General features: G+C 42.1%; 1 protein-coding gene across 4 annotated transcripts in view; it reads left to right on the top strand.

Moving 5' to 3' along the window:
- Nucleotides 1-12,034, top strand: part of plekhg4 (pleckstrin homology domain containing, family G (with RhoGef domain) member 4) — a 102,802-nt gene extending 90,768 nt beyond the window's left edge. For all 4 annotated transcript variants that reach the window (XM_061736235.1, XM_061736260.1, XM_061736244.1 and 1 more), the window contains 8 exons: nt 82-252; nt 3,467-3,647; nt 4,661-4,777; nt 4,881-5,019; nt 6,495-6,590; nt 7,704-7,882; nt 10,074-10,136; nt 11,337-12,034. In XM_061736235.1, the coding sequence (XP_061592219.1) occupies nt 82-252; nt 3,467-3,647; nt 4,661-4,777; nt 4,881-5,019; nt 6,495-6,590; nt 7,704-7,882; nt 10,074-10,075 (885 nt within the window). In that variant the 3' untranslated portion in view covers nt 10,076-10,136; nt 11,337-12,034. The remainder of the gene's footprint in view (nt 1-81; nt 253-3,466; nt 3,648-4,660; nt 4,778-4,880; nt 5,020-6,494; nt 6,591-7,703; nt 7,883-10,073; nt 10,137-11,336) is intronic.
- The last annotated feature ends 591 nt before the right edge of the window (nt 12,035-12,625 follow it).

The following is a 12,625-nucleotide window of genomic DNA, read 5'->3' as shown; positions in this document are numbered from 1 at the left end:
CTAGCACCTCTGCTCCTGCTGCGCCACAGAAGAAGCAGGTGTCCCCAACATGGCTGAGTTGTGGTTGAACCGTCCCTGCAGGTGAACCTGAAGGAGCAGGGCCAGCTGATCCGGCAGGACGAGTTCACCGTCTGGAGCGGGAGGAGGAAGTGTCAGCGCCGCATCTTCCTGTTCGAGGAGCTCGTCCTCTTCAGCAAACCCAAGAAGATGGAGGGCGGGCTGGACGTGTTCATCTACAAGCACTCCTTCAAGGTGAGCAGGAGTTCACAACTGCATTTTGACTAGTCCTAATTACATTGAGTGTGTTCACATGGGAAGTTTAATTTCCTCTTTAATTCAGAATTAAAATTAAATACGATTTTAAATAAGTAAAAATTTCCATGTAAACACCTAATTCCGAATGAAAATGGCCATTCTGAATTAAACTTAATTCCAAAGTAAGTGGCTGGTTTATTCCGATTTTAAATCCAAATAGAATAATTCAGTGATCATGTTTACACTCATTCCTCTTTAAATTAATCCCGGTCTTTCTTTCTGCTCGTTCCCTCGTCCGTCTGTCTCCATGATCTTATATTCCACTGGGCTGGTTTTCCAAACAAAGTTTCAAGATGCAGCAGCAGTAAACGCTGGTCAAGAGCAGAGACCATTTATTTAATAAATAGAAATAATTAAAAGAACAGATGGAAACAGGAAACATCAAAATTGTGAGCTTTTCAAAGTTGTAGCGGCTAAGTTAGTTTTTCTTCCGGTAGTTTAACTTCCGGTCCCCCCCCTATCCAATCAGAACCTTCCCAACCCCCAGACCTGGAGAGGAATTGGAGAAAGACCATCAAAAGTGTTTTCCATGTAAACCTCAATTCGGAATTACTATTTCCATGTAAACTTGAAGGAAAATAGTTTAATTCGGAATTATTTAATTCAGAATAATTAATTCCGAAATAAAAAACATTGGTTACCCTTTCTTTTACAGTACAGTAATAACCAGGTAATACCTAGGCCCTCCAGAAAAACGCGATTATGCAATCGCATAATTCATTGCATAATCAGCCAAATGGCGCAGATTACGCGGGGATACATTTATTCCTAAAAGGGCGCATATTTCCCGCGATGATCGCATATGTCAGCGCTGAATATGCGAATTATGCGGGGCTCGCTTGATTTCACCATGCACATTTTCGCATAAAGTTTGGAAAAAGGGGGAAGTGTTGTGAGTGACATGTCGGGACGCCCGGTCGCGACGTGCGGGACCTCGCAGAAACCGCCACCCCCCAAACTGCCGCTCTCACCCGCGGGGGTGAGAGGTACAAGGGAGTGCCGTCTCCGCCGAGCCCCCAGCTTGCGCGGTGGGCGCGGCTGCCGGTGAACTCAGGATCCGCGCCGACCGCGTACCACTGCACCTGCGAAGGCCAGCGGAGGCGGACACATGCTCCCATCCACTGGGGGATCTTGGCGGCGGACGCGTGGGGGTGATGGAGCTCCGGCGTCCCCTCGCCGCGCCGGCGCACCCGGCAATCACCCGAGCACTGAGCCGCGGGCTGGGGGGGAGAGACGGCCGGCCTCCGGGCCACCACCGCCCCTCTCCTCTCCTCTCCTCTTTCCGCATATTCCACGACTTCCCGCATATTCCGCAATTTCACCGCATAAAAGCACATAAAAAACACACACATTTAATCGCATAATCAATGATTTTAGCCCGCGTTTTTCTGGAGGGTCTAAATACCATGGTAATTACACTGTAATAACCTAGTAGTACCTTGTATGTACAAAGTAATTACATGGTAACTACCGGGTAATTTACCCAATAAGTACTAGGTAATTATTAAGTATTTTCTTGTACCATGTAATTATGTGTATTTACCATGTAATTACATGGTAAATACCTGGTTGTTTAAACTAAACATTACTAGGTAATTACAAAGACATTATTTGTATGCTTTTATTTTAGTACCTGGTAATATTATGGAAACAACACACGCTTTCTTTTACAGTCCAGTTTCACTTTAATTAATGGGTAAATATCAGGTAATTATTTCTGTACTTAATGAGGAAGTACCAGGTAATATTATGGAAACAACACACGCTTTCTTTTACAGTCCAGTTTCACTTTAATTACTGAGTAAAAGCCAGGTAAAAATGTCTGTACTTATTGGGTAAATACTTAGGAAATAGAATTACTGGGCAAGTAACTACAAGGTAAGTACCTGCCAATCACCAGGTAAAACATGGTAACTATCAGGTTAATTACAAGGTCAATAGAGTCTTTTACACCCTCGGGGGTACCTGCACCAATCTCCATTGATAATACATGAATCAATAATGAATGGGTAAATACCCGGTAGTTATCCATGAAATGTATAGTAAATACAAGGTAACTACATGGTCATTGAAGTGTAATTATCTGGTAACTACCTCAAATATAGGTTATCATTCCCTGGTATTTTGCAGAAAAATACTTAGTAATTACCTGGTACTTACTTAGAAATAATTAATGTAATTTCAGAGTAATTACATGGTAAATTGACTGGTAGTTACCAATTTTAACCTAGTAAATACCTGTAATTTCCCTCATAGTTCCCATCTAATATTTTTGTAATTACCTAGTAATGTTTAGTTTAAACAACCAGGTATTTACCTTGTAATTACATGGTAAATACACATAATTACATGGTACAAGAAAATACATAATAATTACCTAGTACTTACTAGGTAAGTACTAGGTAAGTACCTAGTAGTTACCATGTAATTACCTTGTAAATACAAAGTACTACTAGGTAATTACAGTGTTATTACCATGGTATTACCTGGTTATTACTGTACTGTAAAAGAAAGGGTTACCTAAACATGTAACCCTGGCCAGTGTGACTAGTCAGAATTGTCATTCAAGATATCTATGACATCATTTTGACGAGTCAATACTCTAATTCAAGATATCTGTAATTACATTTTGACTAGGCAGAATGGAAGTTAAAGATATCTCCAATTTGACATATCTCTAATTAAAATTCATTACAAGATATCTATAACTTGATTATAGATATCTACAATTAAATTATGACTATCTGTAATTCCAGTTTGAGATATCTACAACGTCATTTGGACTAGTCATAATTCCAGTTCAAGATATCTACAACTTCGTTCTGACTAGTCAAAACTTAATTTAAGATATCTAAAAAGGACGATGTAGATATCTTGAATTGAGGGGAATTAAAGATATCTGAAACTGGAATTACAGCTAGTCGTAATTCAGTTGCAGATATCCGTAATTGACATTGCAGATATCTGCAACTGAATTGTAGATATCTGTAATTAGAAACCCCACACACGTGAATGGACAGGAAGAATGTAATTGTAGATATCTGAAATGCTCTTTTTGACTAGGAAGAATTGAAGTGTGGATATCTGCAACACATAGCTGTTAAATATTAAAAGGGCTGGCCGTCTGCTCACTGCTTGCTGTGGTCCCCAGACGGCAGACGTGGGTCTGACTGAATCAGCGGGGGACAACGGGCTGAAGTTTGAGATCTGGTTCAGGAGGAGGACGTCCAAGAACCAGACCTTCATCCTGCAGCCGCCCACAGCCGAGGTGAAGGCGGCGTGGACGGGAGACATCGCCAGGATCCTGTGGACCCAGGCCACCCGCAACAAAGGTGAGAGGTCGGGGGCCAGCAGGGGCCGGTGCTGCTGCTGCTGCTGCTGCTGCTGCTGCTGCTGCTGCTGCTGCTGCGTGGTTGTGGGCAGTACTGGAGTTGAGGGGGGATGGCATCCCCCCTGAAATAAAAACGGTCCAAATCATCCCCCCCCTGAAATAAAAACGGTCCAAATCATCCCCCCTGAAATAAAAACGGTCCAAATCATCCCCCCTGAAATAAAAACGGTCCAAATCATCCCCCCCTGAAATAAAAACGGTCCAAATCATCCCCCCCTGAAATAAAAACGGTCCAAATCATCCCCCCTGTAAAACTGCCATCCCTCCTTTCCATCCCTTATGTCATTTCATCAATTAATATGGTTTTACTCTATTTCAACATTTAGAGTCATCACCAAAAAATAACTTATTTGACAATTTTCACCTGTTTCAAGTAAATTTTCACTTGAAATAAGTAGGAAAATCTGCCAGTGGAACAAGATTTATCTTCTCATTACAAGCAAAAAAATCTTGTTCCACTGGCAGATTTTTCTACTTATTTCAAGTGAAAATCTACTTGAAACAGGTGAAAATTGTTGTTTTTTCCAGTGATGAGTCTTGTTTTAAGTGTAATGAGATTTTTTTTACTAAAATGAGACATTTTAACTAGAAATAAGACAAATATTCTTGTTAAGATTTAGAGTTTTTGCAGTGATCCATGTTACTTATCCTGTAAAGGACAGAGTCATATTGATAAGTTCAGAAAAGTGTTTTTTATTGTTGTTTTGATGTATTTGATGTAAGCCCAGTGGATATTTAAAGCTTACAGAAGGCTGCATTTAACTGCTGCTATGTCATTCCTGCAGTATTTCTGCAGCTGTTTTGGTCAGTGCTATTATTTGTAATATATTATATTATTTGTAATCAGCACAAATGATCTGTCCCCATCTGATAAAATCCACCATCCCCCCTGATGTTTTTTTACAACTGGAGTACTGGTTGTGGTCACTAACTCCCCCCGTCCTGCTTGCTCAGAGACGCGTCTGAAGGAGATGGTGTCCATGGGCGTGGGGAACAAACCCTTCCTGGACATCCAGCCCAGCGACGCCGCCATCAGCGACCGAGCCGTTCACTACATCATGAAGAGCAGAGGTACCGCAGTCTGGCCCCCCTGGGAAAGTGTCCCCCCCCCCCCGGGAGTTCCCCCCCGGGAGTTCAGTGCGGAGCTTCACCACTCATGTGTTTCTGTGTGCAGGAGCCAGAACGCGGGCGTCCATCGCCGTCTCCGTCTTCGACCACTCACACCCCTTCAAGCGGGGAGCCGGGCCCCCCGACACCCCCCCAGGACCCTCGTCCTGCAGCCTGCTGGGGCCCCTCAACTTGCACATGTACAGGTACGCCCCCCCGCCTAGGTACTAAACCCCCACCCACCACCCGCTCAGGTACCAAATGCTGTCCTCTGTAAATGTTAACTCTCTTGATCTCGTGAGTTTTCCACAAACTCACATGAACATGTTTTTACACCTTTCCATCATTTATTTGTTAAAACTGAACCCCCCCCAGAGGAGATAATGGCCATGGTTACATGATGTTTTTCAATTCTGAATTAATTATTCCTAATTAAATAATTCAGAATTAAACTATTTTCCTTGGAGTTTACATGGAAACAGTAATTCTGAATTGAGGTTTACATGGAAAACACGTTTGATGGTCTTTCTCCAATTCCTCTCCAGGTCTGGGGGTTGGGAAGGTTCTGATTGGATAGGGGGGGGGGACCGGAAGTTAAACTACCGGAAGAAAAACAAACTTAGCCGCTACAACTTTGAAAAGCTCACACTTTTTATGTTTCTTGTTTCCATCAGTTCTTTTAATTATTTCCAGGTCCAAGCTATTTATTAAATAAATGGTCTCTGTATTCTAGGGGGCGCTGTTGAGCCATTTTGCCACGCCCATTAATGCAAAGCATGAAATATCACATTTATCGCCAGGCCTGCTTTGCATGCAAAATTTGGTGACTTTTGGAGAACTATCAAATATGGACCAATCATGAAGGGGGGCGCGCTTTTTGGCCTCTAGCGTCGCCACGGTAACACTTTTGAAAGAGAAGGGTAATGCGCATCGTCGCAGGATGGAGACGCACATTTTGATGTATAACACACCTGGGTGCACGTTACGGTTCGGGCCGTATTAATTCTCGAAGGAATGGCATAAATTGCTCCAAAATTACGCGATTAATTCAGAATGTTCAAAATGGCCGACTTCCTGTTGGGTTTCGGCCATGGCGCCAAGAGACTTTTCTTTAAGTTGCGACATGATACAGGTGTGTACCGATTTTCGTGCATGTACGTCAAACCGTATTGTGGGGCTTGAGGCACAAAGTTTTCAAGGGGCGCTGTTGAGCCATTATTAATGCAAACCATGAACATTTTTCGGCAGGCCTGGCTTGGTGCAAAATTCGGTGACTTTTGGGGCACGTTTAGGGAGGCAAAAAGGCCCTCATTTCGTCAGAAGAAAGAAAGAAAGAAAGAAAGAAAGAAAGAAAGAAAGAAAGAAAGAAAGAAAGAAAGAAAGAAAGAAAGAAAGAAAGAAAGAAAGAAAGAAAGAAAGAAAGAAAGAAAGAAAGAAAGAAAGAAAGAAAGAAAGAAAGAAAGAATAAAGAACATCTCCTACAGATACAATAGGGCACTGTAAGTGCTCGGGCCCGAATAAACCAGCCACTTACTTCGGAATTAAGTTTAATTCGGAATGGCCATTTTCATTCAGAATTAGGTGTTTACATGGTAATTTTTACTCATTTTAAATGGGATTTAATTTTAATTGTGAATTAAAGAGGAATTAAAGTTCCTTCTCCTCTCTTCTGGTCCTGCAGTCAGCCCCCCCCCCTCCTCTGCTCCGGCCGACTCCTCCTTCAGCTCCTCCTGCATCGAGGAGGAGGAACACGAGACCAGCAGCCAGCCCTCCATGAGTACGACACACACACACACACACACACACACACACACACACACATAGGCCTGTGTTGAAAAAAAATGATTTTCCAATTCTTAATCGATTCTCATATTAATTCCTAAAAATCAATTTGTATGTCTAAACATTGATATTTTTTTCATCAATACAACTTTTGTTATTTTTTGGTTTATGCCCAAAAAAGGATGTTTGTTTGGACACGAGAATAACTAATTCCATGTTTTTGCCTTTAAATATGTTTAAATGTATGAAGACATTAAAGTTTTCAGTTATAATTGCATAAATTGTCTATATTTCATTACTTTATATACTGTCTTGGGGTTACATTTGCATAAAATGCTAAAAACCAAATTCTCAAAAATTATTAAAAAATAAAACGGATTTCATCCGTCTCTGTTTCCTCCCTGGATCTGTTTGGTAATTCCTACCACGATGTTTCTGAAAGCAGTTCTATCAGCATTCTGGGAGCTGATTGGTCCTTACAGCATCATTAGCTGCAATACTTGCTGTTGAATCTCAATATAATACTAGTATTAATACAGGACTGTCTCAGAAAATTTGAATATTGTGATAAAGTTCTTTATTTTGTGTAATGCAATTAAAAAAACTAAAATGTCATACATTCTGGATTCATTACAAATCAACTGAAATATTGCAAGCCTTTTATTATTTTAATATTGCTGATTAGGGTTTAGAGTTTAAGATTAAGATTCCTAGAATATTCTAATTTTTTGAGATAGGATATTTGAGTTTTCTTAAGCTGTAAACCATGATCAGCAATATTAAAATAATAAAAGGCTTGCAATATTTCAGTTGATTTTGTTTTTGTAATTGCATTACAGAAAATCACAATATTCTAATTTTCTGAGACAGTCCTGTATGTGGCATAACTACAGTCATATAATTCATGCAACAGCCGAAAAAACAGTTTTAATAACACTAACCCAAATCAATATCGGAATCAAATCGGATCAAATCAAATGGTGATAATTGATTCTGAATCTTAAGAATGGGAATGGATCCCCAGCCCTACACATACGTGCACACACACATACTTGAGCCTAGATTTCCCATCATGCTCGTTGTCTGATGTCTGGTTGTTTCTCTGCAGCTACGGAGAGTTCCGGCTCGTCGTCCCGCTGCTTGTCCGGCTCCACCGGCTCAGACAGCGGCTGCGCCTCCTCCCACCAGCAGGAGGCGCTGGCGGAGGAGTCCAGCCCTCCCATCCAGCCCTCCCCCCCGCCCTCCTGGTCCTCCAGGAAACTGCAGCTCAGCACCGACCTGACGTCTGTGAGTACAGAGCATGGATGTATTATAGAACTGGATGGGACGTCAAAAATGGCCGTCCATTCATTTCAATGCAATTTGCTCACTCAGCGCATACGCTGAAAAAGTTCCTGACTTCCGCGTTAATGGGCCCATAGAGCATGCGCAGTTGAGTCACCTCCCATGATGCTCTGGGGCCTCCCATCATGCCCCGGGGCAATGACGCGAGTATTAATATAATATGTATTAATATAATATATTAATTAATGTATATTATTACATGTATAGTATTACATATATTATTAATGTATTAATATAATATAATTACATAATATATATTAATATAAACATCCGTGGAATGCACGGACACGGCTGTGACGTCAGCCGTGACGTCACGCCCAGAAAGAGACTTTTCTTTGACTTTTCTGGCCGTTATAAAACATTTTTGACGGATATAAAGTCCATGACTTAAAAATATAGAATACAAAGATTAGTAATTGACGGTGATTACAGCTGGAGGTGTCCTGTGAACAGTTTTAGAGGCTTCTCTTTTACTATTGCGGTCTATGGGAAAAAAGCTTTCTGGGCCACATGGGATTTTTTGTTGCAGTACCGCGGCTGGCCACTGGGAGAAATCAGCACACATTCTGAGTGCGAGACCGGGGGGCTGGTACAGAGAAGCTTTCACTGTTGGATTCATATCCATGTCTCCTCCTCCTTCCATGGAGCTGCTGTGATACGTCAACGTCGCCGCCATATTGGATGTTCAAGACTGCGCTGTAAACTAATACAAGTAAATGGACTTATTTTCATAAAGCGCCTTTCTACAAAGAAATGTACGTTTTACGTCTCATTTATTCATTCACACACGCACTAATATACTTAAACAGTTAGGCACCAAATATAATATATTTAATTTTCTCAGATGGCGAAAATAAGAACTTTATTGATCCCACATAGGAGTAATTCATGTTATATTAGCTATAAGCCGCTTTTGCACTAGTAACGCTTCACCTCGGTTCTACCCGCCACGGCCCCATTTTGCGCTTTCGCACTAGGGCTGAGACGAGTAGAGCCGCTCCAAGTCGATACTTTTTTCTGTAACCATTTCAGTGAGGTTCTATAGCGGGCTGAGCCGGGACTATTTCTGACGTCACCAACCTCCTCGCCACTGATTGGTCGGGGGCGGGGCCGTCAGACGTTTGAATCAGGAAGCGGGAGTCAGCGCGAGAGCGACTCGCGGCGATTTTATTATAAAGCGCAAACGTCTGTTTGGTGATCCAACTCTGAGGTGCAGATGTTCATAAACCTGGTGCTGAGGAGAGAATTAAAAAGGGATCTAGACGGGCTGTTTTACTCTCAGCTGCTCGCGGCTCCAGCTGATTTCTCATCAGCGCCGACATGAACAAAGCGGTTGCACAATGGAGTACGTCACAGCAGCTTCACCCCAACCTGCACACTTCTCCCCTGGGGGTGGAAAAACAAACGGGGACAAACGGGAAGAGCCGCGACGAGCCGAGCGGAGCCGAGCCTGGCTAAGGTGGTACTAATGCAAAAGCGCCAATAGAGAACAAGGTAGTGCCGAAAAACAATATATATCCCCCTCACAAAAATAAGACAAATAGAGAAACATATTTTCTAATCAACAAAACAAATTTTAATTTAACATATTTGAACCATTTTTCAGACAATAAAATAACTGAAAAAAAAATCTTTAAAATGGTTCAAATATGTTATTTTGTTACTTGAAAAATGTAAAATATGTTAATGAGAAAATGTGTTTCTCTATTTTTCTTATTTTTGTGAGGGGGCATAGTTATTGTTTTTCGGCACTACCTTGTTCTCTATAGCTGATATAACATGAATTACTCCTATGTGGGATCAATAAAGTTCTTATTTTTGCCATCTGAGAAAATTAAATATATTATACTTGGTGCCTAATTGTTTCCCAAGTATATTAGTGCATGTGTGAATGAATAAATGAGATGTAAAACGTACATTTCTTTGTAGAAAGGCGCTTTATGAAAATAAGTCAATTTACTTGTATTAGTTTACAGTCTTGAACATCCAATATGGCGGTGACGTTGACGTATCACAGCAGCTCCATGGGAGGAGGAGGAGACATGGATATGATTAGATTGATCCCCATCAGACGGTGGATGTGATGTCACATGACCCGTCCCTGTGGTCACATGACCCCTGTGTTCCTCTGCAGGAAGCTGCTGCGGTCGTCAGCCCGGCCACCATCGTCTGACCCCCGGGCTCTGATCCTGATCCTGTGAGTCACAACATCATCCTTCGCTCCGTCTCTCTGGAAAACGTCTGGAATGAGCTTGAATGTTTGTGGGGGTTGAAGGACGTGGGCACGGTGGAGGGAGAATCATGGACTACGTTTACATGCAGTCAGAATTGGGGTTAAGGTCAATATTCCAGTTACTGAAACATTCTGAATAATGTGTTTCCATGCGTGAGCAAACAGGGTTATCCCTGTTTACATGGTAATTAATTCAATTCCCGTCATTTCTGCTTCTTCTTCCTGTATCCAAATTCAAAACAAATGCTGCTTCACGTAACTTTTCTCTCACCTTCTTGTAAATCTTCTATCCCGGTACTTTCTACCGTCTACAAATGCAGAAATGTTCATATCCTTCATTACATTTATGAAGTGATTAGTCTCCTCCTGGTCTTGGTTTCTCCGTGTTTATAATAGATATTCCGTTTGGCGTTTACATGACCCAATATTTGGGTTTTAAAATGAGTAATTTAAATATTCAGGTTTTTAAAAACCCCAATATGAGCAAATTCGGGTTATTCATAGGGGTTATTGGTGTTTACATGGCCGTGCAAATTCTATGTTTCCATGCATCAATAACCCTTTTAAAACCCGAATATTGGCAATAACCCGAAATTGCACGGCCATGTAAACACCAATAACCCCTTTGAATAACCCGAATTTGCTCATATTCAAGTTTTTAAAAACCCCAATATGAGCCCTGGGTTACTCCAGATTTACCAGAAGGTGAGAGAAAAGTTGCGTGAAGCAGCATTTGTTTTGAATTTGGATACAGGAAGGAAAAGCAGAAATGACGCTAATTGCGTCATGATGTTCTCCGTGCGTCGCTGGTTTGATCCAGATATCCCAAATGATTAATTACCATGGTAACGGAATATTCTGAATGTTTCAGTAAGCGGAATATTAGCAATAACACCAATTTTGACTGCATGTAAACGTAGTCAGTGGTGTTTACATGGCCGTGAGCAACCGGGTTATTGCTAATATTCCGGTTAGAAAAGGGTTATTGATGAATGGAAACGTAGTCCTGATCTGCAGGGGGGTCTGCTCGGGTCTGGTCTGGTCCAGCTCAGTCTCACCTGGGTTCCAGGAGCTGTGACCCGTCGGGCACCCCCCCCCCCCCCTCCCCTCCCCAGGCCCGTCCTGAGGTCATGTGACTAACTGCAGGCTGGTTTGTGTCTGCAGGTTCTGATGTCGGACGCCGACGTCGGAGCTGCGTCTGCAGTTGTTCCTCATGTAAATATGGACTGCTGGTTCTGCTGCCGGTGCCGGTGCCGGTCCTGCTCCCCGGCCCGGCTCGGCCCCGTCGCCTGTACATGCGTGTAAATAAACCGCAGTGGACCCGGAGGATAGACCTGTTGGTTCCCAGGACGTCAACGTTCAGTACTCCCAAACACAAACGTTTGAGAGGAAGAGCGGAGGGACCGGCTCACGGAGCTCCTGATGTCTCTGAAAGATGAAACCTTCGTAGTTGAAGATGCAGTTCCAGTGTTTCCTTAGAAATGTCAAATGCTGAATTTGTTCCTTTGACAAAGTGACGCAGCGTCTTAACGACGCTTGTCGTGAAAATCCATTCGTTCATACCAGTTTCCAGTTTCTGTCTGTTCTTGCAACGTTCCCAACGTGCAGGTTCCTCAGCTCTTAGTTTAGTTTCCAGTGTTTCTCATAAACCTTCACTTTTATAAAGTCAAAAAGTGGGAATGACCTTTTGCAAATGTGCAACTTTATAAGTTATAAGTGAGTTTTTTTGCCTTTTAATTTTCTGAGTTTGACTTTGAGGTCAGTTTATCGTTCTGTCCGTTTGTTTCTTCTTCCTCACACTTTTGGAAAATTTTGTATATTTATGAAGTCCATTTTTTTGAGTTTGGAGTTTATTAAAAACAACCTTGCAGATTTGTGTTTGTGAAGTCACTTTGTCAGTGTTCAAGCTTCTGAATGTTCTCTGTTTAGAAAGTTTACACCGTCAGAAACGAAGAATCATCTCTGCAAGTCGTTACGCCACAAACGCAGACGCTCAGAGGTCGGATCACATGATTGTGGTGTTTGTTCCGGTAAAACCACCTGGACCTGCAGTCATGAAGTTACACCCGACACCTGGATTCAGTCTGTGTTTTACTGTCATTTAGACTAGACTAGAATAGAATACTTTATTGTCTGCCCCAATGGTGACCTGAAATTCCTCTTTCCACATTATCATTATCTGCAGGAATTTTACACAGTCTACCAAAGAGTCTAATGGTAGAAATCTAACCTTTCTGTGTAAATTATGTCCACCTGCACTGAGAAAACAAGTCAGAGCGTCTGCCTCGTCAACTTCACATTGTAAACGTCATGTGGAGTTAAAGCATCCGTCCAGTGTGAGAAAATATCTGAAAGTCTTTGACAATCAAACAAAGTCATCAGGAAAGACCAAGAAGACCCAACAGCCCCAAACAACCCCAGTCACTGCTGCTCCTTCAGCAACAGGTAGACAA

This window comes from Cololabis saira, chromosome 2, assembly GCF_033807715.1.
Source record: "Cololabis saira isolate AMF1-May2022 chromosome 2, fColSai1.1, whole genome shotgun sequence".
NCBI classification, from domain to species: domain Eukaryota; kingdom Metazoa; phylum Chordata; class Actinopteri; order Beloniformes; family Belonidae; genus Cololabis; species Cololabis saira.
The sequence above is the reverse complement of the archived record's forward strand: the minus strand, read 5'-3'. Positions and strand labels throughout refer to the sequence as shown.